Consider the following 14,655-nt stretch of genomic DNA (forward strand, 5'->3'; position numbering starts at 1 on the left):
TGCCCGGGGTCCCCAGGCGTCCTCTGCCCGGCGCAGACCAGAATTCCACACCTGCACAAGGAAAGCGGGTGTTCAGCGTAAACCATGTTGTACGATTCAGGCACATTCCCTTGTCGGTTCTTGGAGCGGGGGACCCTCCCCAAATCCCACTTCCCAGATGCCAACCAGGGAGCGACCCGACCCGGCAAGCGGCCCTTCCCGAGAACGTCAGGCCTGCCGCGTTGACCCTTGTGCCTCTGAGCCGTGCTGGTTTCCGCCCTTTGCCGCACACACAGAGCGTGCTCCACGCCCAACGGCTGCCGTCCGTTTGGAGTCCTGTTTGGAGCGGGTACGCCAGAGGCTGAAAGAAGGGTTCGGAAATCCTCGGTCCCTGCGGTCTTTCTCCAAAGAAGGAAATACGAACTCATCCTGAGATCATAAAACAGATATCTGGCTGTCGCGTGACTCGTCTGGAGATGAATTTGCTGATGTGCGTGCGTAAAAAAACCCGTCAGCGGAGCCTTTGAATCAGGAGAGATTTTCACGTGTGATTTGGGTCCTATCCCCTGTAGTTGCCCATCGTTGCGAACGGGAGGACCACCCGGGCTCCCCTTCACAGCCACAGTGTGACCTTTGGCCCTGGGGTTGTGAGACGAGGGGGCCCTCGTGTCTAGTGCTTGTTCGTCCCTTTCGTGTCCACAGAAGAGCAACTTTTCAATAAGTGTTTTGTTCTGAGGGTAACGTGTATTTTTTGTAGAAAATTTCAAAAAGCCGGAAAAAACATAACAGGTGGAAGTTCCTCCTCATCCTACACTTAGACATAAAGGTTTACTTTGCACCCCCACCCCCACCCGTGCCCCCTCACTCCACCTGTTTCAGCCTACAAAGAAGTGACGCGAAGGGCGCCTGGGGGGATCCGCCCGTTAAGCGTCCGGCTTCGGCTCAGGTCATGATCTCACGGTTCGTGGGTTCGAGCCCCGCGTCGGGCTCTGTGCCGACAGCTTGGAGCCTGGGGCCTGCTTCCGATTCTGTGTCTGTCTGTCTGTCTCTCTCTCTCTCTCTCTGCCCCTCCCCCACTTGCTCTCTGTCTCAAAATAAAAACGTAAAAAGAAATTAAAAAAAAAAAGTCACATGATTTCTGGAAACACTTTACATTAAGTCTTGTTAAAAATTGAAGAGGAGGGGCGCCTGGGTGGCGCAGTCGGTTAAGCGTCTGACTTCAGCCAGGTCACGATCTCGCGGTCCGTGAGTTCGAGCCCCGCGTCAGGCTCTGGGCTGACGGCTCAGAGCCTGGAGCCTGCTTCCGATTCTGTGTCTCCCTCTCTCTCTGCCCCTCCCCCGTTCATGCTCTGTGTCTTTCTGTCCCAAAAATAAATAAACGTTGAAAAAAAAAAAATTAAAAAAAAAAAAAATTGAAGAGGAGACCTGGTCTGAATATGCAGGCTCAGTATTCCCTGCAGGCCTTGCGTGGTGATCAGTTAAAATTAACGTGTTCCTATCTGGCCTTTTCAGGGTCGACAAGAAGACGCGGAGGAATATTTAGGCTTCATTCTAAACGGACTTCATGAGGAAATGCTGAACCTGAAGAAACTTCTGTCACCCAATAACCAAAGTAGGTCGTGGTCTGTTGGCCCCAAAATTGCGCGAGAACATTTCCCCAAGCATTAATTCTGAACAGATGTCGCGTGTTCGTACACGGAGCCGCTTCCTCCCCAGATCGTTGGCCCTTTGAGTCACTTTCTCACCAGGGCGACTCTGGTTATCTCTACACTGCTTATTTTTTATGCCACCGAGAATGCTCCCTCTGGGTAAATCAGAGTACATCCAGCACCTCTGCTTTTGTTCGTTCAGCTTTTAATGAGGAAAACGATCAAACATACGGAAAAGCTGGGAGAATGGTTTGGTGAATACCTGTGCAGCCGCTGGATTCTGTACCCGTTAACGTCCTGCCGTGCTTTCTCTCTCTGTGTCCCCACGCACGGTGTGTGCACGCGTTTCCTGAGTGACACAAATTAAGTGGGAAGTAACAGTTTAGTTCGCCCCTAAAATGGCCAAAGCATGCATGTCCGGAGACTGAGAGTGCTCTCCTGTGTGACCAAAGCCCCTTAGCACGTGAGGAAGACGGGCCGCGCTCCCACCGTGCTGCCTGGCTTCCGGTCCGTCTTCACGGCTCTCCGGCTGTCCCAGGAGCGCCGTCCTTGGTGGTTGATGCCAGCAGCGTTCAGGTGGGCGTCCATCCCTGTCGCCTTTGTTCTTTGTGCAGAGCGCGCCTTGGTTTCGCCTTTAAGGCTCACTCCGTGCAGGCGGTTTATGGAGAACCTTTTTTTAAGGAAGCTGTTTCGCTGTCGTTGCTGCGAGTGGCCTAAGCGGACTGTCTCCTTTTCAGAACTCACTGTTTCCAACGGACCCAGGAGCCCGTCGGTGCACGAAGACGAGCAGGACGAGCCGGGCGAAGGCAGTGAGGACGAGTGGGAGCAAGTGGGCCCCAGGAGCAAGACTTCAGTCACGCGCCAGGCGGAGTTTGTTCAGACCCCGATCACTGGCATTTTTGGCGGACACATCAGGTTTATGCTCTTCTGGAATATACTGTAGTGTTGGCCTCTCTCAGGGTTTTGCCATCTGGCCGAAGGGGGAGGGTGTAAGACGTGTCTGAGGAATTCTGGGCTCGACGCTTTGCCTCGACGCCCCGTGCCTGCTCTGTCCCCCGCCGTCCCTGCGCCTCTCCTGCCTGGTGCTTCACCAAGGCCCTTCGGCCCCGGGCACTGCCGCCGTCCCCCAGGCCCTGCTGCCCTCCTGACTCCTCCCTCCGTCGGCGCTCCAGCCGCTCACAGCTAGGTAGAAAGAGAAAGACTTGTTAAGTTGGCAGGCAGGTTCTGTTAAGAGAAGAAATTCTGTGTCTGGCTGGAGGAATTTTAGGCTCTGGAACCGAGTGAGCTAGAAAGGTGAGGGAGTGTGGAGGGAGATACTTTCACAGAAAGGGGGACGCGGGGCCTCCTGGAGGGCTGGGTTCCCTCCTCTGGCCCAGTTCCCATGAACCAGATGCTCGTTGCTCTTTAATGACCTCCTTCTAGAAGAGTTCTGTCTGAGTGCATTAGAGACAGACATTCGTTGCCGCTTCGATGTGGAACTCAGGAGCGCTGGGGCCGGCTCCAGGGAGGCCCAAGCGTCCAGAGTCCCGAACGGCTCCCGGAGCAGGGTTTCCTCGCGGACGGCCTGGCGTTGGAACCTACGAGGGGGGTTTCGTAGTGAGACGCAGCCTTTGCTTGTCCCGAATGCCGTGTATCCAGAAGTGACACCCTTTCCGAGGCAGAGGCAGGCAGAGTCAGTTCGGGCTCGCCCTGCCCTACAGCTTAGGCCGAGTCCCTTTCAGCGAGGCTGATACAACCCCCGCGCGTCCAATGGCTCCTTCACGGCCCCGGGCGGCGCTGCTGTGCCGCGCCGGATCCAGAAGCCAGTCGTGCCGCCTTGTCCCCTTGAACGAGTCCTTTCTGGGCTCCCCACTGTGCGCTAGAGCCGCCGGGCCCCCTTCCGTTGTGACGTCTCCACGTCAGCCTTGTGGTCAGGTGTGCCCTGGGGACTGCCGCCCCTGTGACTTGGTGTTGCGGATACGATTCCTTGGGCTGGGCTGTTTCGGGAAGGGAAGCCGGGATCCAGGTCAGGCACGGCACTGAGAGAAGGCCGTCTCGTGCCTTTGGCTCTGCGTGAGACCGGCCGCCTGATGTCCGTGCTCTTGGGCCAGCCCAGTGGGCGTGACAGCACCGTGTGTGCGCGCATAGGTGGAACGTGCAAGGCTCCTGAGGCCGGCGTACCCCAAGATCTCACGTTTGTTTGAGAATAACCAGCATCCGATTTGGAGGAAGTTCTAGCTCGGCATGCACGGCCCTGCCGTGCAGGACCTCTGGCCCTGGCGGGCTTTTTAAATGTTGAAACGGCTTGTTGATACTTTGGAGAACTAACAAAGCAAAGGTTGGAATGATTTCTTAAAATTTAGGAACTTCCGTGTGTGTGGTAGCCATCATGAAGTGTGGTTTTGTTTGCAAATCCACCTTCCTCGGGTGGGTTTTCACTCCCCCTGGAGAAACCGTCACCTTTCTTCACCCTTTTCCCCCCGCCCGTTCGGAGCCTTGAATAAAATCGAGGCCGTTGGAGTCCGGAGGACCGCTTCTTGATTCCGCCACCAGTTTTCATGACCGCCCTCCCCCGTTGGTCTTGGAACCAGGGGAACGGCCGTGGCTCTCGAGTCTGGGCCCTCGGAGGGAGCACAAAGATGCTTCCTGGTCCATGTGGCAGGGGAGCGCGTGTGGACGTGAAGCCCGAGGCAGAGGAGCGTTTAGTTCGCTCTTGGGGGCACCTGCTCTGCAAGGTCTGGACCCCCAGGCACCCATCTGATTCCTTTCGTAAACTGGGTCACTCAGGCTGCAGAAGCAGAGTTCCCGTTGCGCCTGGAACGTTTCCCTGCCGGGGCTAAATGGGAGGTGGGCTGAGCACACAAGTTTTACTCAGAGAAACTCCGAGAAAAATGAAATGAAAAACCAGCTAAGAAAACAAGGTTGAACTGGCACCTTCTTCTTGAGGGTGGTCGGTAGCCTTGTTTCCTGGAATGTTAGCTCAGTTTTTGTTAGACACACCCTGCTTCTCTTTTGTAAGTCATTTTTATAGGGGAAAAATGCCATTAAAAATATCGTTTACCTTGGGGTTTCTTCTATTTTATTAGAATGGCTCTGATACTCTACGAAGATGAGAAGTGTCAGCGTTTTGAGGCCATGGCAGGATAAGGGCAGTTACTAACTGGCGCATTAAATAAAGTGTGGAGTGGAAGGGAAGGAATTTGGAAGATGAAGTAGGTTTTCTTCCAGTGTGCTTGCGCTGGGAACGCGATCTGCTGAACTGGTGGGCTTTTGCTTAGAAATACTCAGGAGGTGGTATTCAGCCTGATTATTATTTTTCTTCTCCCGCCAATAGTTGGTGTCGTTATTTTATTTTTATTTTATTTTATTTTATTTTATTTTATTTTATTTTATTTTATTTTATTTTATTTTATTTTATTTTATTTTATTTATTTCATTTATTTCATTTCATTTCATTTCATTTCATTTTATTTTATTTTATTATTTTTCCCGCCTGATTATTTTTAAATTTGGTACATTGGTGGCTCTTTTCCCTCTCTGGCCTTCTGAGAGTGGTCCTGAGAAATCTCGTTCCCCGCGTTAATCCCTCTTCTGCTGCTGGGTGATCTTGAGGGAAGGCGGGAAGGAGCGTCGTCTCACAGTTGTCTGGTCGTGTCTTCCACCCCGCAGGTCTGTGGTCTACCAGCAGAGTTCCAGAGAATCCGCCACTTTGCAGCCCTTCTTCACGCTGCAGCTGGACATCCAGTCTGACAAGATACGTACGGTCCAGGACGCTTTGGAGAGCCTGGTGGCGAGAGAATCTGTCCAGGGTTATACCACAAAGACCAAACAAGAGGTACAGCCACAGTTGGTCTTGAACGCGTGTGCCGAGGCGCCCCGGTCTGGTGGAAAGAGCGCGGCGCAAGCGGGTCCGCGCTCTGCCTCTCAGGCCCCTTGCTTCGCTGTTCGCACTGAAAGTTTCCACGTGTTTAGAATGGGACGGCTGAGGGGCGCCTGGGTGGCGCAGTCGGTTAAGCGTCCGACTTCAGCCAGGTCACGATCTCGCGGTCCGGGAGTTCGAGCCCCGCGTCAGGCTCTGTGCTGACGGCTCAGAGCCTGGAGCCTGCTTTGGATTCCGTGTCTCCCTCTCTCTCTGCCCCTCCCCCGTTCATGCTGTGTCTCTCTCTGTCCCAAAAGTAAATGTTGAAAAAAAAAAAAAATTTTAGAATGGGACGGCTGAAACGGCTGGTCCTGGCACCACTTCACGTGGCCCAGGGTGACGGTCGTCGGGAGCGTCTGTCCTGAGCTGTGTAACTTTGCTAGTGCGATCGCGGTACGATAAAGTCAGCACCACGTCGAACAGAGGCCGAGCAGCTTCTGATGTCACAAAGCATAATTTCATGAGCTTAGGCAGGCCAGAAGAGAGGTTCCAAACACGTCTATTTAGCTTTTGGTTGTAGGTCTTCCAGGAGATCAAAAACAATTAGAAAGTAGCTGTTTTCCTTCGTGTTAGTCTTTAATCGGATGTGGACAGGAGGAAAGTCTCTGAGTCTTCAGTGTTCGGGAGTCAGAGAGGCAGATGGCTTCGTGCGGGGTACCTGTCAGCCGACTCAGGAGAGAGCTGGAGTGTTTGCTCCCGGAGCGCTTCCTGGTGCCTGCGGTCCAGATGTGCCAGTGGCCGCTGTTTCCACTCCGGGGTTGAGGAGGGTGTCGTCTCCGCTGCCGAGACCGTGCTGGTGATCTCGGGGTTGGTGAGTTCAGAGAAACGTGACAGATGGACGCAGGCTGGTTACGGGCGGCACCTGTCTGGACAGCTCGTAGTATCCCTGGGGAGCGTGACTCAACGAGGCTGTGGTGGCTGAAGGCGCACGGGGAGCAGAGCAGAGGAGCACCTGGGCGCCTGCGGTTCCCCTGGGGCCTCCCGCCTGGACCGGTCAAGCCTCCTCTTGGGAGATGGGCACGTAGTTTGGCCTGATCCTCCACCGTGTTTTCTGACTTGCTTCCCACGGGCGATTTTGTTTAAAAAAGAAAAGCGGTAGGAGCGAGAGACAGAATCTCGGCGCTTGGCTCGAGTGAATCAGCCGAGTCTGGCGGTGGAACTTAATGAGAGAGAAAGTGGGTATTTGTTTTCAGGAGGTCGGTTGGTGTGGCTGAGCCGTGTACTTGGCTCGTTGTGTGGCAGCCGCGGCTCCAGAGGTGGAGTCGCCGTCCTGCCCACCCCACCCTCACCCCCCAGCGCCTCTCTTGCTGGCTCTCCCGAGGCCACCTGCAGGGGTTGGTGGCCACTCATCCTGCAGACCTCACCCCCGCCCCCTCACGCGTCTTTTCCTCTCTTGTTCCTGCTGCGGTGACGCGTGCACGTCGGGAGGGTGCAGATGAGATCGAGGTAGAGGGTGTGAGGAGAAAGAAGGTGGTTTATTCCAGATGGCTGGGGGGAGCGGGGAGAAGGACGCAGGAAAAAAGGGGCCCTTTGGCAGAGCCTCGAAGAGGAAGAAGCAACACGCCGCGTGTCCCGGCTCGGTGATGGCGGTGGCATGTTACCGAGAAGAGCGAAAACTCTCCGAAAAGCAGACGTTTCAGAAAGGGAGATCTTGGACGGTTCGTATGGGGCGGGGATATCCGGAAAGAGCAAGTATCACATTTTCTGGAATGTGTTTTCTTTGAACGGACTTTTTAAAATACCGAGTTTGACGTTACTGTGTTTTAAGGTCAGGAGATTCATTTTGCTGTGGGACCACTTGACGAAGGCCCATGGGAAAATAGGACTCTAGAAAATACTTGCTGTGCGGAACGGGTCTGGTTTTGTTGCGTGAAGAAGAGTGTGTCAAGTTTGTGTGGAAACCCAAAACACACGGAAGAATTTCCGGTTAGCCACTTAGTGAACTGCCCGAAAGTCTGAGGTCAGAGTCCTAGGTCCCTGGCTTGGAGAGCGTCCCAGAGATGCATTCGCCCAGCCCTCGATTCACGCGCGGGGACGCTGGAGTCCTCTTGCCACAATCTCGGTCTCTTGCCGTTGGGCCGTAGCCACGCTTTCCGATCGCTTGCACATCCTCGTCGGGTACGGAGACACCGGGCTCCAGACCCGTGATGAGCATCCAGAGGCAGGTCGGGTGGTTCCCCGCCTGGGATCTGAGCCTGAGTGGGAAGCCGGGCGCCCATTAGGACACCTCTACCCAGATGCACATACGGTCTTCTGAACGTTGCCATACGGTTCACTTCCGCCGTTCTCTTTCTGACGGTCACCCGAACGGGCATTTCTACCAAAAGGATTCTTCATGTAAATACAGGGAGCATCCAAGAGTTTATAATTATAAAGAACAGCAAATAAAGGTAATAGGCATTGTTGGCAAGGATGCATTTTTAATGAAGCGCAGCATTCATTGGACCTGTGGAAGCAGATGAGAGACATGTAAATTGATAAACCTGCGAAGCTAATGGTTACAAGAGATAGCTTTTGGGTTACGTAGAACACCTAATTCGAGAAACACTTTGGCTTCGGTTTGAGTTACTAAAAAGCATGCTAATACGTACATAATGCGAGGTGCCACTGCCGAGTTAGCTGTTAATTTTTGTGCCAGTTTGCCATTAATGTCACAGAACAGGTTTTTGTTTTTTTTGAGAGCGAGAGGATGAGCGAGCGAGGGGCAGAGAGAATCTCATGAGGGACAGAGGTGGAGAGAGAGAGAAGCGGGGCTCGCCCGATGCGGGCTCGATCTCACAAACCGTGAGAGCGTGACCCGACCGGAAGTCTGATGCTTAACCGACCCCAGAGCAGGGCTTCCTGCCGCGGAGTTCACGCTTGGGCCCGCGGAGCCGCGGCGTCCCGTGCCGCCGTGTCTGCAGGCACGTGTGCGCTTTCCCGCGGGGAGTGTGGGTGCGGGTGGCTCTCGCGAGACCTCTTGGCGGGATGTTAGATCCTCAGACGCTCCCCTGACCCGGCCGAGCGGGGAACGGGGCCGCGGAGCCGCAGGCCGTCGGCTCCCGGAGGGGGTTCTTGGGGGACGGACGTGGCATCTGCCGCGTGGAGTGAGGGACGCGCGTCCTGCTCTGCTCTGTGCCCTAGGTGGAGATAAGTCGAAGAGTGACTCTGGAGAAGCTCCCTCCCGTGCTCGTGCTGCACCTGAAGCGGTTTGTCTACGAGAAGACCGGCGGGTGTCAGAAGCTCGTCAAGAGCGTCGAGTACCCTGTGGACCTGGAGATCAGCAAAGGTAGCGGCCGCGGACGGAGACCGCGTGCGTGGTGCCGGCTCCCCCGGGAGGCCGGGCGCTTGGCGCCCAGCGTTTGCGAGATGCCGGAGTCAGGAGGTTCTCTCTCTTGACGGTTTGGTTTTAGATTTCTCGATTTGTAACGGATTTTGATGCTCAAATTGGCACCAGGGTAGCTCTTGAAAGATAAAGGCAAAAAGTGTACAAACCGTATGATCTTACTAGATTATAAAACCGGAGGAGATTTTGTCCATTAAGATGAGCATCGTCTTTCTGGAAATATCTTGTGGATCAGTGGTCCAAAACGGTTTTCTTCATAAACGTTGAGAATCGCACGTACCGGCCGTTAAATGGACTTTTTTAGTGAAGCGAAGGGACGTTTCCCATAGGCCCCTGGGCGTTCCTCCGACCTCCGGGTGCAATGACCCGTGTCAGGTTTGTGGCACCCTGTCCGCCCCGAGTCTCCGTCAGGTAACCGGGCCCCCTCAGCTTCGACGCGTTTTGATGAAAGCGAGCTCGTGTTGTCTTGCTTGTTACGCGTGTCTTCGTGTCAGCTGCCACCTGAAGTGCTTTCCAGAAAGAGAAACGAGATAAGCGAGGACCAGAGGCCCTGGCTTGGGTCAAGGGTGGGGGCAGGGGAGAAGCCGGTGGCGAGCGGCTCCCGGAAGGGTCCATCTGCGGGGAGCCGTTCCCGCAGGGGACAGTGCCTCTTTGGAGGGACCGTCTTACCCTTACATAATGGGACTTTTGCGGCCTCCCTCGCCTGTAAAACGTTTGAACTCTTCGTTTCCCCGGGCCATTTTGTTTCTAAGTGGGCGGCTTGCTTTTCCGTTTTTTAGCATGTCTGCTTTTAAGGGGTTTCTGGCATGAGCTTAACAGGCTCAGTGTATTTCCCCTGTTTCTTAACGGACTGGCTGCCGGGTCCGGGCGCTCCCGCGTCGCACAGCCGGTTTCCCTCCTGGGCAGCGCTTGGGCCCAGGAGGCCTGGAGTTTGTTCTGTTTTCCTGGTCGGCCAGGGGGCGCATGTGAGCGGGGCTGTCGGCACCTCTTCGTCTCTGTCACCCTGAGCCTCTCTGTAAGTGCTTTTTACAGATTGCAGCTGTCGATGTTTTGTTTTTCAGAACTGCTTTCTCCAGGGGTTAAAAATAAGAATTTTAAATGCCACAGAACCTATAGGCTATTTGCAGGTAAGTAAATCTGTACGTTATTTACTTATTAAAGCACTGATAAAGACGTTTAATACCCAGGCCCAATTTTGCCGCAGTAGCACTTCGCATAGAGAAGAGTGTCTCTGCTGGTAACCCCTGGACTCTATAAGGGGACTCTGTTTCTTTTGAAAATGTGCGTTTGACCTGACGTTGGTGCTTGGATTTGACAGAATATCCTTTTGGCTCTAAGCTGAATCCGTCTTAAGACCCTGTCTTGCAGAGTGGTGGCTGCGGGCACCCGAGAAATGGCGACGCTCATAGCTCAGGCCTTACAAACGATTGACTGTGGGCGGGATGGTGAGAAGTGAAAGGGAGCAGAGGGGCAGAGAAATGCGACCCGAGGACTGGGCCCTCCTGGGGATGCTGAGGCTGGCGGCGAGCCCTGGGACAAAGCTGCCTCCAGCAGCCTGCACACATTCGGTGTCTCTGACCACCCCCAAGAGGAGGTGTTTTGCTAAAGTATGTGGCTTTCTGGTTAAACCCACGTCTTTCACCGGGATTCGGTGTTTAGCTGGTGTCGCTCACGGCCATCAGTTCTGTCCGTGAGTCAGAGGATCGGGTCGGAGGCCGCCTGCCGGGCTAGCGGTTTGCAGACGGGACCTTTCCTGCTGCGGTTGTGGCCCCTGCGCGGGGACGGTGGCGCCCGGGGGGCCGGGTCCCCGAGACCCCTGTTCTCTCGGCCCAGAGCTTCCTGCGGCCCCAGTTTGTCTAATACTGCCTGTCCGTCCTTCCGCTCCTCCTTCCTCTTTTGTAGCCAGAGTCTTCTGGGCCTTTGAGGCTCTGTGCTTGCGCTGGTTGCTGTTTGCATCAGCTGCGTGTGCTTTCTGGCCGTTTTTACCAGAATTTCCTAGCTTCTTCGTTACCCTTCCTTTTGTGTTGGCCTTGCTCAGTCTGCGTGTAATTTAAACTAAGTTCCCATTTACTGACACGTGTTTAGTGAACATTTCTACTCGGTGCCTTTTTCGTGGTATCTCATTTATTTCTCACGGCTGTCCTGCGAGGCAGGTGGTGGTGTCCCCATTTTGTAAAACAAGAAACCCAAATTCTTGTTTGGGACACACGCCCCGCTCTGGCCCGCAGTTGTGTGGCCGGTCTTCACCCTCCTACCCTCCGTCCATCCATCCTGCCTGTTTAGAAAGTTGGTTGGCCCCCGGTGAGCGGGTCAGGTCCCTGCACATCACCGGGAGGGCTTGGGCCCGGTCACCTTGCTCTTCCTGCCAGGCTGTGCCTTTGACTTTCTCTTCTCCCCATCATCCGATCACAGCCCCTCTCCAGGCAGGCAGGCCCTGCGCTCCTGGGGTGTCCCCAGCCCTTTCCAGCCCTGCCTTGTCATGGAAACTCTGCCACTTGCCTCTGGGACCAGAGAGGCCGTAGCGGCCGGCCTGAGTCCGGAGCTGGGCCCCGAGGCCCCAGGGGGAGATGAAGGTCAGCCCTGCCGTCTCCCTGCTGCCCTCCCCGCCTGGGGCCGCTGCAGGGGGAGGCCGCCGACCTGGGGCAAGGACGGGAATCCCTGTCTCTCCTGCTCGGGGAGCCCCGGTGTGGTCCCGCTCTGCCTGCCGGCTGTGGCCCAGCGTCTGCCCGGGGGCTCCCCTGCGTTCCCAGATCCTCTCATGGCTTCTTACTTCAGAAATAAGGGCACTAAGTTGGATCAGTTGGACTTTTTCCGGTCTGCCAGGAATGTAAGGAAGCACTTCGCACAAATGGTTCTGACTGCGGCACCCGGAGAGCACGTTCGAGAAGTGCTGGCCGGTCCCATTCAGTCAGGGGGACTCGCCCGGAGCCCTGACGTGCCGTGTCAGCCCCCGAGTGCTGCTGAGGGAACCACAACGCGTGTGGAGTGCTTTCTCTTGAAGTGTTAGAACGGGAGAGGCCTGCAGGAAACACAAACCCTCAGCTCCTTAAATCCCACTGACTTGGTCACTCGATCAAAACTCTTGCCCCAGACGTGTCTTGGAGGTGAAAATCCAGGACGAAAGCCCTAAAGTGGGTTTGGGGTCTGGGGGACGGGCCATGTCAAGCCTCTTCCACGTCCTCGATGGCCTTTTGATGGGTGCGACCTGCCGTGTGTGCCGATCCCACCGATCCCACCGCTGGTGTCCTGCCGGGGCCTCCTGCAGTCTTCTGTCCCCAGGGCACCAGCCGTGTTTGTCACGTGGCTGGCAAGGGCGTCCCCTGCGCCTCCAGCACGGAGGCTCCTTTGCCGGGGGGGACTGTCATCCCACCAGCCACGACCTCGGCCACGGGGTCCGGACAGGGTCGTCCCTCCGCTGGAGTGACCGCTGCCGCCAGGGCCCAGCCACCTTGCCACCAGCCGAGTCTTGTTCCTCTGCACTGGTGGTGGCACGAGCTCGCCCGGCCGCCTTGCCAGCCCCCTGTCCTCGGGAGGCGTCTCCCTCCCCCCCGGCTCCTGCCTGCGGCCTGGCCCTCCTCCCCATCGTGGGGGGAAGACGGGGGCCCTTGGTGTCTTCAAGGGACTTCACTGCGTCTTCCAGTGGTTGGTTGTGTTTGTTTTAGGCCTTTGACCAAAGGCTTCTTGATTGGATTACAGATTTTTTTTAAGTGAAAAGCTTCGTTTAAGCATAAAAGAAGAAAGAGTAATGACTAGGTGCCATTTCGGTAGGGACCCCACCCGTTCCGCCCACATGACATCCTGCTGTCTGTCCCTCTTGGGGCCGGCGCGGTCACTCGTTGTGATGTCACAGAAAACCTAGAACTGTCCATTTTCCACGCAACACCGGCATATTCCTGCATCCCCGTGCTCTCAGCCTGTTCCTCTTACTGTGCACGGCTCTTGACGTTTCCTTGCTTTTTCACTCTTACCAAATCTTTGTCGGAGGTTCAGATCTCTTTAGAACGGTCTAGAAGGGGATGGGCTGGATCCAGAGCATGAGCGTTTGGGGGTCTGGGTGGCATTTCTGGAGGTCCGTCAGTGCTACCGGTTCCGTGGGGGCTGGGGGGGGGGGGTCTTTGGCGCTACGTCCCCGCGTGCTCGCTTCAGCGGTGGGCCGTCCTCGCCCGGAGGGCTGGCTTGTGGGACAGCCCCGCCGGGCCGGCGACTCCTCCGCGAGGCCTTGAACGTCCCGAGTGTGTCGTTAAGGTGTCCGTGTGTGACTTTCTCGCACGTCGCTGAGGGTTTTGGATTACATGACGTTGCTTTGTGTGGTGGCATCTCTGCCCCACGCGCCTCGGAAAGGTGTGTCCCCGGGAGGCGGCTCCGTGTGGGGGGGGGGGGTGTGTGTCAGGCGTGCTTGGGGGGCGTGGCGCGCGTGGGGGGCGTGGCGCGCTGCCGTGCCCCGCCCCGCCCGTCTCACCGGGCGCCCGGCCTCTCTTGCAGTGGTCTACCATCACGGCAGCAGCGCGACGGGCGGCCACTATACCACGGACGTCTTCCAGATCGGTCTGAACGGCTGGCTGCGCATCGATGACCAGACGGTCAAGGTGGTGAACCAGTACCAGGTGGTGAAGCCCACTGCCGAACGCACAGCCTACCTCCTGTATTACCGCCGCGTGGACCTGCTGTAGCCGCCTGCGCGCCGTGTGCCCGCCGCCCGCTTGCAGACGCCGACTCCCTCTGACTTCCTTCCCGTCTTTAGTGGCTCTCTAGGGGGAGCCTCTTCGTCCTTGGCAGAACGGGCTAGAACGGAGAGCAGACGCCTCGGGGCTTGTGCGCAACAGTTCACGTTGCCGCCTGCCTTCCAGATCCGAATCATTTGGTTGAAACAGACTGTCACTCGATTTGAGAAAATACACAGAACCCGTGTTTCTGAAATAATGCCGATTCCTGAGTGAGAAGGGGGAACTTGCATTCGATTCGCAGTCTAATTGCTTAGTAGAATAAATCCTGCACCAGCGACACTTGTAAATTTGTGAAAATGAATTTTATCTTTCCTTAAGGAGTAAATTTTTTAATCCGTCACACTTTCCTTCCCCACCCTCTAGTTTTTGATAAACGATAAAAACGAGCCAGTTATCAGAGGAGACATAGTTCTTACTTCTAAAAGAAACATAAATACGAAAAATAAGTTGCTGGTTCCTCACCGGAAAGATACGTGTTAGTAATCGTGCGATCAAAAGCTGCTTACGTATGCGTTGCAGATCAGATACCCGGAGTGAAGACGTTAGCCCACGTAGCTGGGTGGTTGTAAACTTTATTGCCATTAAAAGATTTCACGTTGCATTCATGCTTCTGTGTACACATAATGAAAAATGGGCAAAATCATGACGACGGATCTTTCCTTCAGTCGCTCTGTTCAATTCTGCCGTCTGCTCTTCTGTGATGCTGCGTCTCTAATTGTACACAGTTTAGTGATCTCTAGGACTACAGAAGTTGTCCCCCACCAATAAAAATCACAAAGTTGGTTTAAAGCTGTGCACGGTGTTTCTTTGACTGCTCTCGCCACTTCCGGTCGCCGGCGCTCCCGTGGGCCCGCGGGCTCCCCCAGAATCACGGCGGGCCCTCCAGCCAGCCGAACCAAGGCTCGGGTCGTGCCCGCTTAGTGTCGCCAAGGCCACTAACTAGCGATTTGGGGGGATGGAGTTTTTGAATCTTCCGATAGCAGAAAAGGGAGGTGACTCTCCTCCGTTCCTTGTTCCTGTCCCCAGCACGGTCCGCATCCCCAGAGCAGTGGGCTTACGTCACACACGGCTGAACACCGT

At 55.6% G+C, this 14,655-nt stretch overlaps 1 protein-coding gene across 1 annotated transcript in view; it reads left to right on the forward strand.

The window, feature by feature from the left end:
* USP10 (ubiquitin specific peptidase 10) overlaps positions 1-14,368 on the forward strand; it is a 69,095-nt gene extending 54,727 nt beyond the window's left edge. Inside the window, exons 9-14 of the mRNA XM_023245536.2 lie at positions 1,492-1,591; positions 2,366-2,543; positions 5,277-5,442; positions 8,650-8,794; positions 9,913-9,978; positions 13,334-14,368. Of these exons, the coding sequence (XP_023101304.2) occupies positions 1,492-1,591; positions 2,366-2,543; positions 5,277-5,442; positions 8,650-8,794; positions 9,913-9,978; positions 13,334-13,521 (843 nt within the window). The 3' untranslated portion in view covers positions 13,522-14,368. The remainder of the gene's footprint in view (positions 1-1,491; positions 1,592-2,365; positions 2,544-5,276; positions 5,443-8,649; positions 8,795-9,912; positions 9,979-13,333) is intronic.
* Positions 14,369-14,655: the final 287 nt, after the last annotated feature.

Source organism: Felis catus, chromosome E2, assembly GCF_018350175.1.
Source record: "Felis catus isolate Fca126 chromosome E2, F.catus_Fca126_mat1.0, whole genome shotgun sequence".
Lineage (NCBI taxonomy): Eukaryota > Metazoa > Chordata > Mammalia > Carnivora > Felidae > Felis > Felis catus.